This window comes from Microtus ochrogaster, linkage group LG2 (genome assembly GCF_000317375.1).
Source record: "Microtus ochrogaster isolate Prairie Vole_2 linkage group LG2, MicOch1.0, whole genome shotgun sequence".
NCBI classification, from domain to species: Eukaryota; Metazoa; Chordata; class Mammalia; order Rodentia; family Cricetidae; genus Microtus; species Microtus ochrogaster.
In genome coordinates, this window is record NC_022028.1 from 34302874 (window position 1) to 34321277 (window position 18404).

Genomic DNA, 18404 nt, shown 5'->3' on the forward strand with positions numbered 1-18404 from the left:
GCGTGAGAGCCTGAATCCCAAGCATCAGGACCCACATAAAGCCAGAGGTGGTTGTGCAGCACATCTGTAATCCCGGCACATCTGCAGAGAGGTGGAAGTGTGAGACAGGAGAATCCCAGAAGCTCATTTGTTGATGCGCGCGCGCACACACACACACACACACACACACACACATATATATTAGAAAATAAATAGATAAAATGCTCCAGATGATTCCAGCGTGCAGGCAAGACTGGAGCTGAGCTAAACCAGAATCTCCTGTGAATAAGCACCCTTCTGCCTCAGACATAGGGTCTTTTCTACTTGGAAACACACGTAAATCTAGACAAGACCTCATTTTGGCCTCTGGAAAAGCTGTAACTGCCCTCCCCAAAACCTCTGAGGAGATGTGTAATTCAGGACAAGAACAGTAGCCCAGTCCTGGGAGCTATCATTCTACTGGAGGACAGCTGAGTCGGGTGCTGTGAAATGTGTCTTCCTCCTCTGAACCACCTCCTGGAACCCCAGGCATGGTGTTCTGCTGCCCCCTAACCCCCCGAATTCACTGCCTTGGTTACTGCTCTCAGCCTGTGTCCCACCCACCAGTCTAGGCATTTTGCTCTGACAGCCCCATCATGCAGTTCCAGGCCTCCAATTAGAGGCCAGTTGTGCCAAGGGAGGGAGTGGCAGACACTAGAGAGGCAGAAATTGTCGCTCTTTCTGAGGCCCTCCCTAAGAGTTTCTGAACCAGAGCCCTGGAGGGTTGGGGCTGGCCAGATCAGAGTGAAGCTAGCCTACAATTTGGGTTCATCATCCCCTTGTCACCAGAGGCCGGCTGTTATTTCTAAGGAGAACTGTTGTGATCAGATTTGATTGCATGTCAGACCTGAGTACAAAGAAATCTTGAAGGAAAGGCAGTGTGACTAGTGGCCTTCCGCAATTGCCCGATTATCGCACCAGCCTCTGGTGAGGAGGGGAGGAGAAAAGCCGGGCCTTTTCTGTTTTTCTTCCTTTCTAGCTGATAGTTCTGACAGGTTGTGTATGTGTGTGGGTAGGAGGCTGTTCTAGGTTTGTTACGGAATCTTAAAACACTACAGGCTCCTTCCCGTGGCTACCACACACCCCTCCAGTGGCTCTTTCCTCCCTGGAAAACAGTTTATGGTCCTCTTAATATCCCCGTGACCCCACCCAACAGACTCTGGGGTGGATGAGATATTTCAAAACCAGGCGCAGTGGCATGCGGCATATTCCTGCAACCTCCTCCACCTTTGAGAAACGGAAGCCTTAGGGAGTTTCTGGTCATTCTCAGCTACTCAATAAGCCTGAGGCAAACATGAGCTACCTGAGACCCCCTCAGAATACACACAGGTACTGGAGAAATGGTACAGTCAGGAAAAGTGGTTCCCTTGCATGCATGGGAACCTGAGTTCAGATCCACAGCACCCATCTAAAGAGCCACGCATGGCTGTCCTGGTTTGCTTTCTCTTGCTGTGATAAACACCATGACCAGAAGCTATCTGGGGAGGAAAAGATTTATTTTAGCTTACAAGTTACATTCCATCATGAAGGGAAGCCATGACAGGGTTCATAGGAGGAGTCTGAAGCAGAAACCAAGGAGCAAACAGTCCAGGAATGGTGCCTCCCACAGTGGGCCGGACCCTCCTTCATCAACCATCACTCAAGGAGATGCTCCACAAAGATGGCCCTCTTTCCCGGTGGGTCAAGTTGACAGCCAACATTAGCTGTCACATGGTCTGAGGAAGCAGAGACGGGCACCCTAAGACTCACTGGCCAGCCTACCTAGCTAAATGAGGGACTTTTCAGGTTCAGTGAGAGACCCTGTCTCTAAACGTGAGGTGAGAGCCACAGAGCAAGACATCTGATGTTAATCTCTGGCTTCTCCATGCATGTGCATGCACACACATACATGAAGACATGCACACCACAGGTCTGGTGGTATGCAATCTCCTGAGCAAGGCTTAAGCAAGAGGATTGTGTTTCCAAGGCCAGCTTGGGTATGCTCTATGGGCCAAATTCACTATGTCGCCTGTGTGAGGCTGACTGGAAGGTGGGGTCTCAAGCCCTGGTCTCTTCAGTAGCAGGGTTAGAACATCACACATAGCCTCCCAAATCCCTCAATATGAGGGATTGACTGAGGCCAGCTCTGTGCTTATCCCAGACGGCAGGGACTATTCTATTCCAGTTGGCTTCCTGCCCAGAGCACTAGTAAGGTGGGAGAGGCTTAGTTACTCCGTTCTCTGGCTTCCATCCAGCCACTAGCGCAGTCTGAGAAACACGAGTGCGGCCTAGATGCAGCCGTGTTCCAGACACCATTCTGTGGCCCTGCTGGGTCATCTGAGTTCATCTGCTCGTCTGTGGCGTCTTGTGTGGGATGTGAAGCTAGGTCCACATCCTTCATCTTAGTTGGTTTGGTTTCTACACATCAAGAGCTGCTATGATGCTCAAATGTGAAGCGAGGCCCCCGCTTCTGGCCAGCCTGGATTCCCAGGAATCTAAAGTTTTTCTGGATGCACTAACCTCTAATTAACTCTGCTGGGAACTCCCCACCCCTCTCCACTTCCCTGGGACCAGCCTTCTCTTCCTCCTAGCATCCTTTCAGGCCACAGGGGAGGGGTCACAGAGATGCACATTGCTCAGGGGATGGTGTTTACCATTTTGCCTCTCAGCTGGTCCCGCTGCATCAAACAACTATCAGTCAATAGTGCTAATGAACCACAAGATGAAGTCAGGCTGACTTCAGGCAACGATGTCTGTAAATTCTGCCCACTTGGGTGCTGCCCTGATTTGGTTTGCTACCCAAACCTCCAATCGATAGCCGGAGCCTAGGGAGGTCCTCAACACTTTGAGGAGCATCATGGAGGGTGGCAGAACGTTTGTCCTGATCTGGGTCTTTCTCTGCAAGGTTTGTTAAGTCTTTGATTCTAGTCCCCGCCTAGGACACGGGACTTTGCAAAAGAAGCTTGTGGACAGTCCCCTTCCTTACACTGGTGGACCATGAGAAATTTAAGAGAGTCTCTCAGGTTTTTGCTTGGTATGTATCCCAGACTGACCTCAAAGTCCTGATCCTCCTCCTGCTGTAGACCTTCCCTTTTTTCTTGACAGAAAGGGTCCCATGTAGCCTAGGATGGCCTGACCAAAGGTACCTTAAACTTCTGATTTTCCTGCTTCCACCTCCAAAATGCTAAAGTTACAGGTGCATACCACTACACCTGAGCTAGTTATGCAATGTTGGGGGTAGACCTTAGGGTATCCTGCGTGCCAGGTGAGCATTTGTCTGCCACATCCCTAACCCTGCCGGAGCCTCTTAAATGCTGACATTATCAGAGTACGCCATCACACCTGGATACTTAAAGACATTTTGCTTTGGCTTCATGAGAGGATTCTGGAACTTTATATCATGCATCCTACAGGTTTAGCTGAAGGAAACAGAGCTGCCTGAGAATGCCTCACTAAACCCATAGCTAAATGCATAGCATCTTAGGTGCCAAGATGTGGAATAGAAGTTGAACGTCTAGCAGAAGCAAGAACGAAGGGTTTGTGCACCCCTACACTAGAGTCTTATGTCAAAAAGTAAAAGGAGGGGCTGCAGAAATGGCTCAGCAGTTAAAAGCATTGGCTGCCCTTGCAGAGGACCCAGGTTTAATTCCCAGCACCCACATAGTAGCTAACAACCATCTACAACTCCAATTCCAGGACATCTCTGGCCTCTGCAGGCACCTGGTGCACACCTGGTACACAGATCGGCACAAAGCATCTACGCATAAAATTAAGATAAATTTTTTAAGTAAAAGGGAGCAGGGTACAATTGTGCCTGTAATCCCAGCACTTGGAAGGTGATGGCTAGAGGATTAGGAATTCAGGGTCAGCCCTGGCTACAGAGAAAGTTTGGGGCCAGCCTAGGCTACCGAAAACCTGGTTGCAAAACAAAAAACAGGAACCTGGAAGCGTACCTCAGTGGTTAAGAGCTACTTTCCCTGGAGACCCGAGTTTGGTTCCCAGCACCCACATCATGCTGCTTATAGCTGACAGAAATTCCAGCTCCAGAGGGTCTGATTCCATCTTCTGGCCTCCAAAAGTGTGCGTGCGCACGCGCGCACACACACACACACACACACACACACACACACTCATGTGGGTGTGCACACTTCTTTAAAAATCTTTGAAATGCCAGTGGTGGCACACGCTTTCAATCCCAGCACTCGGAAGGCAGGAGCACTTGGATCTCTGAGTACAAGGCCAGCCTGGTCTACAGAACTAATTCTAGGACAGTCGGGGCTACACAGAGAACCCCTGTCTTGATAAACAGTAACGGGACTGGAGAGATGTCTCAGCAGTTAAGAGTACTGACTGCTCTTCCAGAGGACCCGAGTTCGGTTCCCAGCACCCATATGGCAACTCACAACTGTCTGTAACTCCAAGATCTGACACCCTCACACAGATATACATGCAGGCAAAGCACCAGTGCACAAAAAAAAAAAAAAATAAAAAATTAAAAAAAAATCAACAAAAGAAAAACAAAAAAAATATTTAAAACAACAAAAATGTTGTAAGAGTTTGAAGGGTGATCAAGGGACATGGCAGGAGGTGGTCTTGAGCTAATATTAAGTAGCAGAAGTTTAGGGGTGATCCACAGCCCTAAGAAGAAGTGCAGGCCAAAGTGGCAAGACCTTTTTCTGTTGTTAGTGCTATACTGACACCTGCTCAGACCCAAGGAAGGGCAGTTGACATGGACACATATGGTGTCCTCATCAGAAAGACACAAGTTACTTCATCTCCTCTCCATCCTGCATCCATCACGGCCTCTCGTCCAGATGCAGGGAGCATAAATGATTTTCCGAAGCCTCATCCTCAAGCTCTTGGCTGGCTTCTTGGGCTTGTCATCTGCTAGTTAGACTGTTCTGGCTTGTCAGTTCTGCCAGCCTTGACATGGTCTGCGCCTCCATAGCGCCTGCTCCTCGGCTGCTTCTGTCAGTTAATCACTGGAGAGAGAGCCAGCTGCTCTGTGCTTCATCAAGGAGATTCAGAGAAAGGCTCAGGCAGTGGAGAGGCCGGCTAGGCTTGGAGGTAGACGTGGGAAAAGCAGGGACCAAGGTATCCAGCCTCTCGCTCGGCCTGGAGTCCCCAGCAATCCTCCTAGGCTGAGCTGCGGCAGGCCTTAGTGCAGCACCCAACAGTCTGGAGCAGTGCCTTCCAGGGACCCCAGCCACCGCGCAGACCACTGGCCTTCGTGGCAGATGGACAGAGAAGTCATGAAGTCCAGCATGGAGATGGGTTCTTAGCAACTCCAAGTTCAGTCCCCCTAGAGAAACTGAGGCGCAGGAGCTGCAGTCGCCAGTGACAGAAGGGGAGGGAAGCGTTGTGACAGTCTGGGTTAAAAGCCTGAGCAGCCCACCCATCATGACTACCTTCAGATATAGAACCTGAAAAAGCAGGCTAATGTCTTGGCCCTGACCCCCCAGGTGGGTGTTAGGGTTAGGGACTGCCCTTCCTGTTTCAGTCACTGGCTCCATGACCTTGGTCACCAAGAGTCTGAGGCTCAATTCCTTTGTCTGCAAAGTGGATCGTTGTGAAGAACCTTCTAGAACAGGGCCTCAAACATCAGTTTCTTTGAAGTCTTTTTCTCTGCTAGGCCCTCTTAGACAAGCTGACGAGCTCCTGTGACAGGCACTTAGAAGCAGCTTTTGCTAAAAAGCATTAACTCCTCGCTCAGGCTCATGGGTCACTCAAAGCAAAACAAAAGCCTGGCATCTCTGCCTTTATCTATGTCTGTCGCTTTGACTTTGACTCCTGCCTGACAGGCATGTTAGTCACTCAGGAATGACTGTTGAACACACACACACACACACACACACACACACACACTCAGGCTGAAGGCACAGAGATGAGTCACTGTCTTCCCTTGGATTCCAGGAATAACAAAGACTGGCAGGACAGACCACCATTCTCCAGACTTATGCACCTCCCAGGAGCCCACCATCTTGCCAGAACCATATTGGTCCCTGTCAACAATGACAGCGGTTGACAGCTTAGTAGTTCATTTGTGAGGCCCCTTGGAAAGAGCGGGACTGTTTAATTATATGCACGCCTCTTGCCCTTTCCCCAGTTCTTCCTTTTCTTAAACCTGAGGTTCCTATCAGTACCCTGAGGATGGATTTTGTGTCTCTTTGTCTCTGGGGAGCACAGGGTCCCTTGTGCATGCTCTTGCTCGGATGGTTGAAGTGGTTTTAAAGCAGATTAAGGCAATTAGGGCCGCTTCATGGCAGTCTGAGCATGAAAGCAGGGCTTCCTCTTGGCCCCTTGGCCCCCGTAGCTTTATCCTCCAAGCATGGCTGTTGAGCTGAAGGTGAGACTTAACTGGGAAAAAGAGAGAGTTCGCTCTGGAACCAAATATGAATGACCGTGGCCTGAGAATGTCAATTCAGATAACCTCAGACTCCAGTATTCCACCGCGGTAATGGTGTGAAGTTTTTATAGTAACAAAATAGAACTGTAATCAATTGCTTTTCAAAGGCATTGGTGGAAACACCGAGCTGTGTGGGTCTCAAAAAATTGGGGAAAATCTCAGCTATAAGCCTCGGATGCTATCTGATAACTTTCAGCCCTCAGATTGGTAGGAACTAGGGTCTGCCTGGACATTTCTAACGATTGATCTAATTGTCAGGAAGGTGCTGGGTCATATAGAGATGAGCCCGTGAAGAGGGTGAGCCTGGCCCAGGATAATTCGCCTCGGAACTCATAATCCTTGTTTTTTTTTTATAAATGTTACTAAGAACAGATCAGTAACACCATTTTAAAATTATTTTGATTTTGTGCATACCTGAGTATATGTCTGTCCAGTATCTGAGTTCAGTGCCCTTGAAGAGCAGAGAAGAGAACTAAATTCCCCTGGGACCGCAGTTACAGAGAGTTGTGAGTAGCCACGTAGGTGCTGTGGGACTTGAACCTGGGTCTTCTAGAAGACCATCTGAACCATCTCTTCAGCCCCAGTAACTCCATCTGTGAATGAAAACCTAAGGAACTCTAGAGAAAATGTGGGCATAACATAGATAAAATGTGTTAATAATTTTGGAAAACATTTCTACTTTTTTTTTTTTTTGGTTTTTCAAGACAGGGTTTCTCTGTGGTTTTGGGAACGAGCAAATTAACTAGTTAGATTTGCTTAAGTTTTGTGAATTTAGAGGAATTTGAACTAAGCTCATGAGCTGCCTTACTCTTACTAGAGGCCTGCTTTAACCAAAGCTTTTTGGGGGAACTTTTATCATATAGTAAAAGGTGACACAGAAATCAGTGTGCCTGCACACCAGGATAATACGACTGTGATGTTAAGACTCTGTTGTGGGGAGATGAAGAAATAGATCAGTGGTTAAGAGCACTGGCTGCTCTTCCAGAGGACCTGGGTTCAGTTCCCAGCACCCACATGATGTATCACAAGCATCTGTAACTCCAGTTCCAGGAGTTCCAGGAGTTCTGGCCTCCTTGGGCACGGTATACATGTAGTGCATATCTATGCAGACAAAACATGCATACTTATTAAATAAATATCAAGAATAAAAGGAGTATATGCTGTTCTTGCAGAGGACTGGGTTCAATTCCAAGCACAACCACCTGTAATCACAGCTCTAAGGGATATGACAGTCTCTTGTGACCTCCGTGGGTGTCCGTGCACACTCTGCAATGCACACACTGCGCGTGCACACACATATACACACATAATTGGTTGCGAGACAGAATTATGCCGTGAAACAGATTTTCCCATTTATAAGGAATGTGAACTTAAAATTATAACAGAGTGATACAGATTAAGAGCAACTGGAAGCCTTCTGCTGTTGCTAGTGTAATTTTTTTTCCTTGTCAGTGTTTATTTAGTTTTTATTGAAATCATCAGGTCGAGAGAGCCTGATCATTTATGCTGCACAAAGAGACGCCATGGCGTTTTAAAGAGCACAGGCTGGTGTTTCCTTCTCATGGTCTGGAAATCAAATTTGCCTCTGTCCTTTTTTTTTTTTAAGATTTAAAAAAATTATTATCTTTATTATTTTACATGTATGGGTGTTTTGTCTGCATGTATATGTGCGTTCCATATGCATGCTGGGTACCCACAGAGGCCAGAAGGGGATCAAAGCCAGGTCCTCTGAAAGAGCAGTCAGCAGTCTTAACTGCTAAACCATCTCCAACTCCGAAGATTTATTTGGTTTTTAGTTGTGTGTTTGTGAGGTGGTATGCTTGCAGAGATCAGAAAGAGAGCCTTGGATCCCCCGGAGTGGGAACTGTAGGTGGTTTATGAGTCCCCCCCCCCCCCGGCATAGGTGCCAGGAGCCAAACTCCCGGTTTTTGGCTAGAGCACCGGTTGCTCTCACTGCTATGCCATCTCTCCACCTCTTGCCCCAGTTCTTTAGGACATCCCAGAGGTGAGTCTGAAGGGATAAAATGGCCTGTGGCACACTGAAACAAGATCGGTGACCCTCATTGTTAACAAGGTGTCCCTCCTCTCAAAAGGACCACCTGCAGCCAGAGAGATAATGGGTACAGACCCTTGCCACCAACCACAAATGACCTCACTCATTCCATTTGATCCTTGGACCCCACGTGGTGAAAATAGAGAACCGATGGTGGCAGGCTGTCCTCTGACCTCCACAGGTATGCCATAGTGGGTGTGCGCACGCACACACATACACACACACTCACACGTACACACAGTATGATCTTTTTTTTTTTTTTAAGGTCTGCATGGTGCTAGAGCCAACAGTGGAAGGGCAGAAATGCTGGGCCGGCTTCTGAAGGAGAAGATGTACCATGCTGTTGTCGCAGGGAAATCCTAGGTGACAGATGAACATTGTCAGCACCATGGCCACAGAGAAGGGAGGGAAATAGGCGTGCAAGGACGCACGCAGCAGTGCTGAGGCTGCTTAGTGCTCGCTGTTTAGAACTGGGTCTGAACGGGAAAACAGTAACTCTCTCTCTCTTGTGCGGTAAGCTATAAGCTGCCATGGCCTGAGAACCTCAGTTGCCAGAAGAGGAGGACATCTCTGCTCAGAGCTGTCCCCTAGGGACAGACTCCTGAGGCACATGGGGAAAGTTCCCAGAGGAGGCGGGGTACCTCGCCCACCCATCAGGGTTCTGGCAAGTGTGAACTGGAGTAGGGAGGCCCTCCACAGACACCAGGGTGGAGGGAGTTGCATAAGGGCCCTTCCACGGTGGGGATAGGCGGGCTGATGAAAGAATTCCTCCCAAGGTCAGAGTAGGAAAAAAAAGCATTCTTATTTAGTATACTGCAAAGATACCAGAGGGCGTGGTGGTGAGGGACCTACTGGCGTGTGTGATGGGACACAGTCTCTGTTTCTGTGGAGTCCTCCTTCAGTTAGGGTGAGCCTCTGTGGAGGAGGACAGCTCAGACCAATCAGTGTGTGTTCCTGGGTGGTTAGGGGGAGTCACCTGTGTGCAGGTTCCCTGGCCAGTGACTCCTGCCATGCAAATGACAGACAACCTGGACTGGCTCTTGTTTGGTGCTAACAACGGTTAGTTAAACAGGCAGTTTAAGTGAGCAATTTCACACGTAATTTCTTGTCTCCAGCACATAGATGAGGGCAGCTCTGGAGATGGCTGTAGCTAATCTTGTTTGGCCTGGCCATTCTGTCCGGTCCACTGTTTGGGATGTCCTTTCTAGGCCAGATTCATGGAGACCTTTTGGCTTTCTGGTCTCCCAGTCAAAGTCCCTCTACAACTGGTCCATCTTTTCTGTTGCTGTTATTTCGGTTTTGGTCTTTAAAGACAGGGTTGCTCTGCATGGCCCTGACTGTCTTGGAACTCACTGTGTAGATCAGGCTGGCCTCAAACGCAAATCGGCCTGCATCTACCTCCCAAACGCTGGGATTAAAGGCATGTGCCACCCCACCCTACTGCAGCTGGTCCCTCTTTAATCTTGCAATTAGTTCCTCTTGGCTGTACATCTGACGGCCAGCACTTGGGGAACGTGTTCCCAAAGAGGCTTTCATCATAGTGTTTGAAATCCATCTCTGTGTTAAAAATCTTTCATTCCCTATCCAGTCGGTGGTAGTAATCATGGGAGTCTCAGATAATTCCCTGCGAGTAAATGGCGGCAGAAGACCCCTTTGCTCCCCTCCCCCTGCTCAGCATCCCCCTCCTCACTTCTTCAGTTCTTCCTGGTGCTGATTAAAACTCGGCTCTCTCTTTAATGGGCATATCAGATGGGATGTCCAGCCTAGTTTGTTGGGACTGCAGGAGCCTGGAATTTTACCGTAACCTGCCAGTTACATCTGGGCCTTGATGTCCCTCTGTGCCCAGTGAAATGACTAGATCTCATTAAGCCAAATGCAAGGGGCTTCCTGATTCTTGGTGCGGGGGCCTAGGGGTTGTGTTGTCTGCCTGCCTTCTCTTAGTTGCTATCTGAGATGATGAGCCTAAAGAATAAGCCTTTTGTCTTCCTGCCATTAGCCCTGCAGCCAATATGGGGCTGCAAGGAGCTTTCCAGGGTGCTGCCCAAGAGGAAGTCCAAGGAAGTGGGTGGGCACTGGCAGATGTCAATCAGTTTGCTTTCCCTCCACTCCTGGGGTTAGGTCTGTTTTACCTGCCTCTTGCGAGAGAGGGTATTTACTCTGCACTCTGTCCTTGCCCTAGTCTGTTAGGGATCACCCTGCCCTTCGACCTGCCGTAGTTTCTGCTTGCCAGACAGTGAGGACACTCTCACATCTGCCTTGTGGATCTGGGTCCCACTGTGCTAGCTGTACGCCGAAGCCCCCAAATGAGGCCCTGATCTAATGATACCCAGCCCTCCTTCCCTTAGTGGCTGATCGCCCTGAAGTCTAAGAATGGGTGACGCTCCCTTTCCTAACACCTTCCATCTGAAGGTTTGGCCGCCCGCCCCGTGTGTTGCTCCTCTTCTGATTAAGCCCACTCAGCTGAGGAGGGTGGCAGAAGCCAGCTTGGAAGGCTGCCTGGGAAATGGCAGAAAGGACACAGGGCCAGTAGCAAACCAGCCTGGCATCCATCATCCATCCCCTGGTTTACTACCTAGCTGAATTTTCGCCTCCCTACCGCCCCGCATCCCCCCTCCCCCCGCAAGTCTTTAGCCTCTCCAGACTTTATTCTACATAGAGGTTAGAGATAATCATGGTATTTAGGACTGGAGAGATAGTTCAGCAACTAAGTTTTTTTTGTTTGTTTTTTTGTTTTGTTTTGTTTTGTTTTTCGAGACAGGGTTTCTCTGTAGCTTTGGTGCCCGTCCCGGAACTAGCTCTTGTAGACCAGGCTGGCCTCGAACTCCCAGAGATCCGCCTGCCTCTGCCTCCCGAGTGTTGGGATTAAAGGCGTGCACCACCACCGCCTGGCAGCAGCAACTAAGATTGTGGGTTTTGGTTCCCAACTGTCAGTGTTAGGTGACTCACAATACCTCCGGCTCCAGTTCTAGGGAACCCAAGGCCCTCTTCTAGTCAATGTTCGGGTGGAAGCTTCACCCGAGCCCCTGCCATCCACATATCCAAAGAGTCCAGAATGTTCATCCAAGCCCCCTCCCCCATCTCTCTCCAAACCCTGTGTACCTCAGAAAGCCTGCCAAATGATGGCCCCTCCCTCAGAGATGCTCAAGACTACTCCCACAGGGTATTTAAAAGGCTTCCCAGAAAACGTGGTTTTCCGGTCTTCTTTTCTCTCCTCTCTGAGAGGCTGGAAAATCATTCGGGAGTGGTTTACTCATTAAACCTGGGTTTTTTCTAATTTGGTTTGATTTGGTCTGGTTTGGATTGCTGCATTGGTGGAGAGGCTTTTCAGGGTGCAGAAACTTTTCTGTTTCCCCAGGGACACATGCACGCGCGCGCGCACACACACACACACACACACACACACACACACACACACACGTTCTCCCCAGGCACATGGACATACACACTTGTTCTCCTGAGGCACATATGCTCATACACATGTGTTCTCCCCAGACGTGTACATGAACTTGTACACATAGCATGTGCATAAACAAAACCTTTTAAAAAACAAATGCTACTCGGCTCATTCGGTTATAGAAAATGTTAAGTTAAAAATGTTAATAATCCATGTAGATCATAAATTGGCACACCCTCGATCCATATTCCCTAACTCCGTGGCTCCATTGATAGAATGCTTACCTAGCATGCATCACGCCCGGGGCTCAGTCCCCAGCACTGCATAAACTGGAAGTGATGGAGCAGGTGTGCAATGCCAGCTACTGGGAGGTAGAGACGAAATGGTCAGAAATCCAGTCATCCTTGGTTACATGGCCTATTCAAGGCCAGCATTCAATATACGAGTCCCTGCATGAAGATAAAAATAATAACAACTAAAAATATTGTCAATAAAACGAGTCCGCAGAGGTCCTGGAGTCATTGCGCTGAGTCCTACTTTGTTAGGCTTGGGCTGGGCTTAACAGCTTTGGAGAGGAGGCCCCTGGGAAGCCCCACAGACATGGAGCCACCTACCTATTCAGTCATGGAGCCTCGGATCACTTTCTCCCACCCCCATGCCTACAGAAGATGCTTTGTAGCCCCATACCCGGCCCCTGCTCTGCTTCTCAAATGTCCTTGAGCTTCAGGCTCCTCTTCTGTGAAGTGGGCAGAGGAGCCCCTGAGCTACCTCGACTTCCTCAGTTTTGTAAGCTCTGGTACATGCACAGGGAAAGACCAGCCAGAGCTGGTGGTTTCTCTGTTTTCTTCCTAGCAGTCAAGGCTGCAGGGGAGGGCAGTGGTCTGTGCTTTGGGAGTCTTCACTGTCCACCATCCCTGAAGGACTCCAATGTTTGTGTTGAGGGAGAACGAGGGACCTTGCTGAAGGTCTAGGGTGTATCTCTGCTATGGGTATGGGGACAGCCAGGCCTGGGCTTCAGTTGAAAGCTTTGGGGAGACAGGCTGATCAGATCTAGAGTCCAGGAACCATCAGAGGCAGCTCCATACAAACCCTGTGATGGAGCCTTTGACTGTGCTGGCCGGCAGCCAATGGCATCCTCAGACTAGCCTTTAGGGACTGATGATCAGCCTATGTGTCCATCCCTGGCAGAGTAGAAGGGAAGATGCAGCGCAGAGCAGAACACGGCCCCCTTGGCTGCAGTTCAAAGCCGGTGATTATGTATGTGGCGGGCCTTGTAAACGGATCCCACAACAGGATTTAATACATCCCAAAATCTTGGCCACTTGCCAAGCCACACCGTCAGGGCCGGGGGCGGAAGTGCAAGACAGAACACTTGCTAGTAGGCCCCAGTCCCCAACACTACAAAATACAAAAACAAAAGCTGTCAGGAGCCAGGTTGGAGGGGCTCCCACAAGCCAAATCTGGAACAAATTGAGCAACAGCTTAATTAAACACAACAGTCAGGAATCAGTAGAAGCGTCGAAGTCCCTGTTAATAAACAGATGGGCAGCCAAGAAGGGCAGCCTGTGTTAGGCAGTGCGGGGCCAAGCAACTTCAGGCGCTCAGTCTATAGCCACCATAGAAATAGCAAGGCCCATCCGTGGACATCGAGGCCGTGGCAATGGGTGGGAAGTGGTGAGGCGACTCGGTTGCCTGCTCTTAAACTGTGTCTCCACAGAGTGCTTGTTATTTGCAAATGAGGGGAAAAAAATCCTGAAACAGCAGTAATTATAGGGTGGAGGAATCCAGCACCACACTGACAGGGTAATCACAACAGCCTTCAGGACGACTGTGCACCTGCCAGGCGCGCACCACCTGTGCACACCACACTGACAGGGTAATCACAACAGCCTTCAGGACGACTGTGCACCTGCCAGGCGCGCACCACCTGTGCACACCACACTGACAGGGTAATCACAACAGCCTTCAGGACGACTGTGCACCTGCCAGGCGCGCACCACCTGTGCAAGCTTGCAACCGCGGGCCTGTGTTCCCACCGAATGACAGGGCTGAGGAAAGTACAGCGCAGGTGTGGCTAGAAATTATTATGGAGGGAAGCTGGGCTGCCTGTGGGCTTTCTGTTTAGTGTTTTGTTTTTCTTGTGTGTGTGCCTATTTTATCGTGTTTGTATTGTTTTGGTTTTCTTGAGACAGAGTCTATGTGGTCCTGGCCGTCCTGAAACTCACTCTGTAGACCAGGCTAGACTCAAACTCAACAGAGATCCGCCTGCCTCTGCCTCCCCAGTGCTTGGATTAAAGCACTCGCCACCACAGCCAGCATTATTGGAGGGGGGGGGCCTTGTTGATTGACGGTGAGAAGGAGAACACACCATAGCATGCCTGTAACAGTGAGGACTTGGGGATATCAGCTCTGTGCTTCCACCACGCGGGCTCCTCCGTTTGCCAGAGGAGCCGTATCACCTGCCACCTTGTGTATTAGAACTCAAGTCAGGTCATCACTACCTCCTTTTTTTGACAAAGTGCCCTGGGTGTGTTTGGAGAAAGATCCTATTAACTTTGGATAAATTGAACAGGTGGTAATTTGAAACCTGATGCCCACATTCTACACATTAGCATTTGGGACCCAGAGCTGTGACAGGAAAGGTTGGTTCTGATTCCTGAGAACACCTAGCCTCTGTTTGACCATCCAGGGCACTCCTACACGTGTGTGACCCAGGAGACATGGTGTGGGGAGGCCTGATGATGTCAGACCTTGAACCAAGGTAGCCGTGAAGGGCTGTTGTCCTGTCCAGGATCTCAGCAGTACTGGTCTACAGGTGGGTGGAAGGAAGCCCGGAACATCCTGGATAGTTCTGCTTTAGGGACTCCTCAAGGTTTACGTTCCCATACTGCTTATCTGTTGGTGGATATTAAGCGATTGTGAATAGCTCTCCTGTTCTCTCCACGGAACAGGATTTCAATCTATGTAAGAATAAAATTGCGGCTTATATGGTGATTCTATTTTTTGAGATGCCTGATCTAATTGCCCCCATAACTAACCTGCTGGTTTCAAAACGTCTTGGGTAGTCCAGGCTACCCTCAGACTCACTGTGTAGTAGAGTGATCCTCCAGCCTCTGCTTTCTCAGTGCTGGGATTACAGACACAAGCCTCCATGGCCAGACTAGGTCCTCATTTATTAATGCTTTTCCACATATGGCTGACCCCTCCCTCAGAGATGGGACCCCTGAGCTGAGCCCATACATGGTGGTCCACGAGCAGCAAGCCCATGCCTGCTCTTCGTGCTGCCAAGTCTTGCTCTGTCATCTTTCCCAGGCTGCTCGCTCGCTCACTCACACCCCTGTAACCTGTCCCCTTTCTCCCCAACAGATGTGCCTGTGGAGAAGCTGGCCACCATGCCAGCTCTGCGCGTCATCAACCTGCGCCTCAACCCCCTGAGCGCCGAGGTGCGCGTCATTGCTCCACCTCTCATCAAGTTTGATATGCTCATGTCTCCAGAAGACACCCAGGTCCCCCTGCCTTAGGACACACCCCCTGCGCTCACCCAGCAAGGGACAAGGCTACTGGCCTGCCAACCTGAGAGGAGGGAAGCCCTTGGGAGGCCAGGCTTGGGGAGCGGGGTGGGTGGGCCAGACAGCATACAGTGGGAGGGGACGCAACTAAGCCAAGATAAGGTAGCTTAGCACTATAGTGAGCCCTGGTGCCCCAGGGGAAGGAGGCTGGGTGAGTCTAGAGCCTGGGCTCGGGGCCCCCACAGCTGCTGTGCTGACCTAGGTAGGTTTCTTTCTCTCTCCAAGCTCGGTTACTTGGGAGGAGAAATGGCATTGGAGAGCCTTTCCTGCTTGGGGCCCCTCTGCGGTTCCTCCACACCATCAGACACCCTCCAGGCTGGTGGATGAGCCTTCTATGGGTGTTTTATGGACCTTATGATCTGCTGTAAGAGCCAGTCACCATCCTGAAAAGAGACCACCTCTGACTCTGTCACCTTCTGAGAACTGAACACAGCCCTTCTTCTAAAAGATGCCCTTCATGGTGCCGTGTCCTGACCATCAGAGTGCCTGGACTGGTTGGAGCCTGAACTGGAGTTCAGATGCCTGCATCCTATGGTTGGGTCCTGTGGCAGGAGTGTCTATGAAGAAACCTATAGACATCTGGCTGGGGTACAGAGGGTCAGCTCCAGGGAGCTGGGAAGACAAGGGAAGGAAGTTCTATGCATGCTCATCTGTCCTTCCCTGATAATGGCCCAGTATAGACAGGCGTCATCCCCAGGGCCACAGCAGATGTGGCCCAGAGAAGACAAAACCATCTTCACCTGTGACTTTGACCTGAGGTCCTTGGGTGAACTCCTTCACCATGGCCTCCCTCTGGTAGCAACCTGGTTGCCTTGTCTTGGCCCTGGACCAGCAGCCTCAAGGCTATCACCATAATCACCTGTCATCTCAAGGACCTTTGTCTGTGGCCTGGTGGGTAGCCAGAGGATAGGGTGGCTGTCTCAGTCTTCTCAGAACTGTGGAATTTCCCAGGGGGTGGTTGGGCACTTTACCCCCTTGGGGACATCCCTGCCCCCTCTCAATCTCCATGTGTCTACCTCCTCACCTGAGCAATTAGGCCTATCAGCAGCCCTGGCCCTGGCTGCTTTATACCTTTGTGTAGGTCTGTGAAGGTCATAGAGGCCCCAGGGCACAGGTAAGGCTGGGCCATTTGTCTCCAAGGCTTTACAGTGGAGAACTGGCACTGCTGCTCAGAGAAGACACGTGTCCTAGAGTTTGTCTGGGTCCCTGCCCTCTCACAGTGCTCCTGGATCTTGGTAAGGGTGCCATAGGGGCACTGCTGGTACCACTGAGCTGTGTATCCTGAGAGAAACCTCGTTCATTCTGCTCTCATCCCAAGGCCAGCCCGCCAGATGAGGTAGACACAGGCCAGACGAGGGGTGGGTGCAGCCCAGACTGAGTGGCTTCTCCCACCCTGTGTCCCTAAGTTGGGGATTTCACCTTGTTGAAGAGGAGAGGGGCTTCTCTGGGGTGTAAGAGGGATCCCATGGTTGGAGCCTGGCAAGTCCCAATGTGGACAGACTAAAACACTGACACCTGTGTTCTGGAAATGTGGCCTCTGATGGTGTGTATCTGTCGGTCCAGCACTTGGGAGGCCAGGACTGCAGGGTTGTAGGTGTGAGGCCAGCCTGTGTTGCACAACGAGAGCCTGTCTCAACACCACGACAGCAGACAAGGTAAGAGAGAAGAAAAGCAAAGACTGTCTGACGTGGTGGTGCCCACTTGGAATCCCAGCCCTCAGAAAGTGGAAGCAGAAGTGTCAGGAGTTCTAGGCCAGCCTCGGCCAAGAATAAAGCGTCTCTAGGCTGTGTGAGATCCCGTCTCAGTCAAGTAAAAGGGAAACTAAAATGCAGGTTCTCGGGCCTCACACTGGTTCCCTCATTGGGGTCACAGAGGGCCTGGGTAGCCTGTATAAATAGAGACTGCTTGTTTATTTCCCTGCCATTCAGGCCCAAATGAAGATACATTAATTACAACACTGTTTAGCTCAGGTTCCTTATTAAATAACTCTTACATCTTAACCCATTTCTGTTCATCTGTGTATCACCATGAGCCTATGGCTTACTGGAAAGGGTATGGCAGGCGTCTTTCTCCTTCAGTGACTACAAGGCGTCTCTCTGACTCCGCCTACTTTCCGATTTCCTGCCTGGCTCTATTCTGCCCTGCCATAGGCCCAAAGCAGATTCTTTATTAACCATAGGTATTCAGTGCATACAGAGGGGAATCCTACATCATGCCTGGGCATGTCCCAACACCACACACACACACACACACACACACACACACTTCCATGGATCTGAGTATATGCTTAGCCTCCCACTAACAGTACTGGAAGGCCCTTAGATCATTTCTCAGTCTTTGCATCACTGGGATGGTCGCTATAGTGATCACCAGATGATGGTTAGGTGTGTCCTGTCATCCCACCCAACCTCTGGTTCATCTTGCATGCCAGTTAGGGTTGCTCCTGGAAGTTGTCTGTGCTGCCTAGACATTATGATCCGGCCTGTCTGGGCAAGCTTAGTCAGAAACCTCCAGATCCAGGCTCAGAGAGTGAGGAAGCCGTTCGCTTCAGTCTGCAATAAAGGATGGATGTGTTAATCTCATCTGCCTGGGTAGTGTTTGGTTTTTCCTTCTCTGTTCTTTCCCAGTGTGAATGTGTGATATTTGATTCATTCCCCCTGCACAGACTCTGGGGGTCGGGGTCCAGATGTTGTCTGCCCACCTTTGAAGGGGGGGCTGGTCCTGGTGGAAAAAGCTTGAGTTACAGAGTTTAGTTCTCCAAGCATCAGCTGCTAGTCATTAGATCAGCTGGGCCTGCCTACTGAGCCCTTCGGGAGTGAGCTGTGAGCTGTGGATGTTCCCTCAGGGAAGGAGTTGGGAGAGAAGGTCATTAGATCCAACATCTGAGATGCCAGCCGCTCTCCGAGCCATCTGTATCAAGTCTGTAGGCTAGGGAGTGTTAACCGAGAGTCTTCCATTGGTATGGCTACAAGGAAGTCATTATCT

The 18404-nt window shown here is 50.2% G+C and overlaps 1 protein-coding gene across 3 annotated transcripts in view; it reads left to right on the top strand.

Moving 5' to 3' along the window:
* Positions 1-17538, top strand: part of Lrrc20 (leucine rich repeat containing 20) — a 117033-nt gene extending 99495 nt beyond the window's left edge. For all 3 annotated transcript variants that reach the window (XM_026785786.1, XM_005360089.3, XM_013351141.2), the window contains one exon: positions 15217-17538. In XM_026785786.1, coding sequence (XP_026641587.1) covers positions 15217-15371 — 155 coding nt within the window. In that variant the 3' untranslated portion in view covers positions 15372-17538. The remainder of the gene's footprint in view (positions 1-15216) is intronic.
* The last annotated feature ends 866 nt before the right edge of the window (positions 17539-18404 follow it).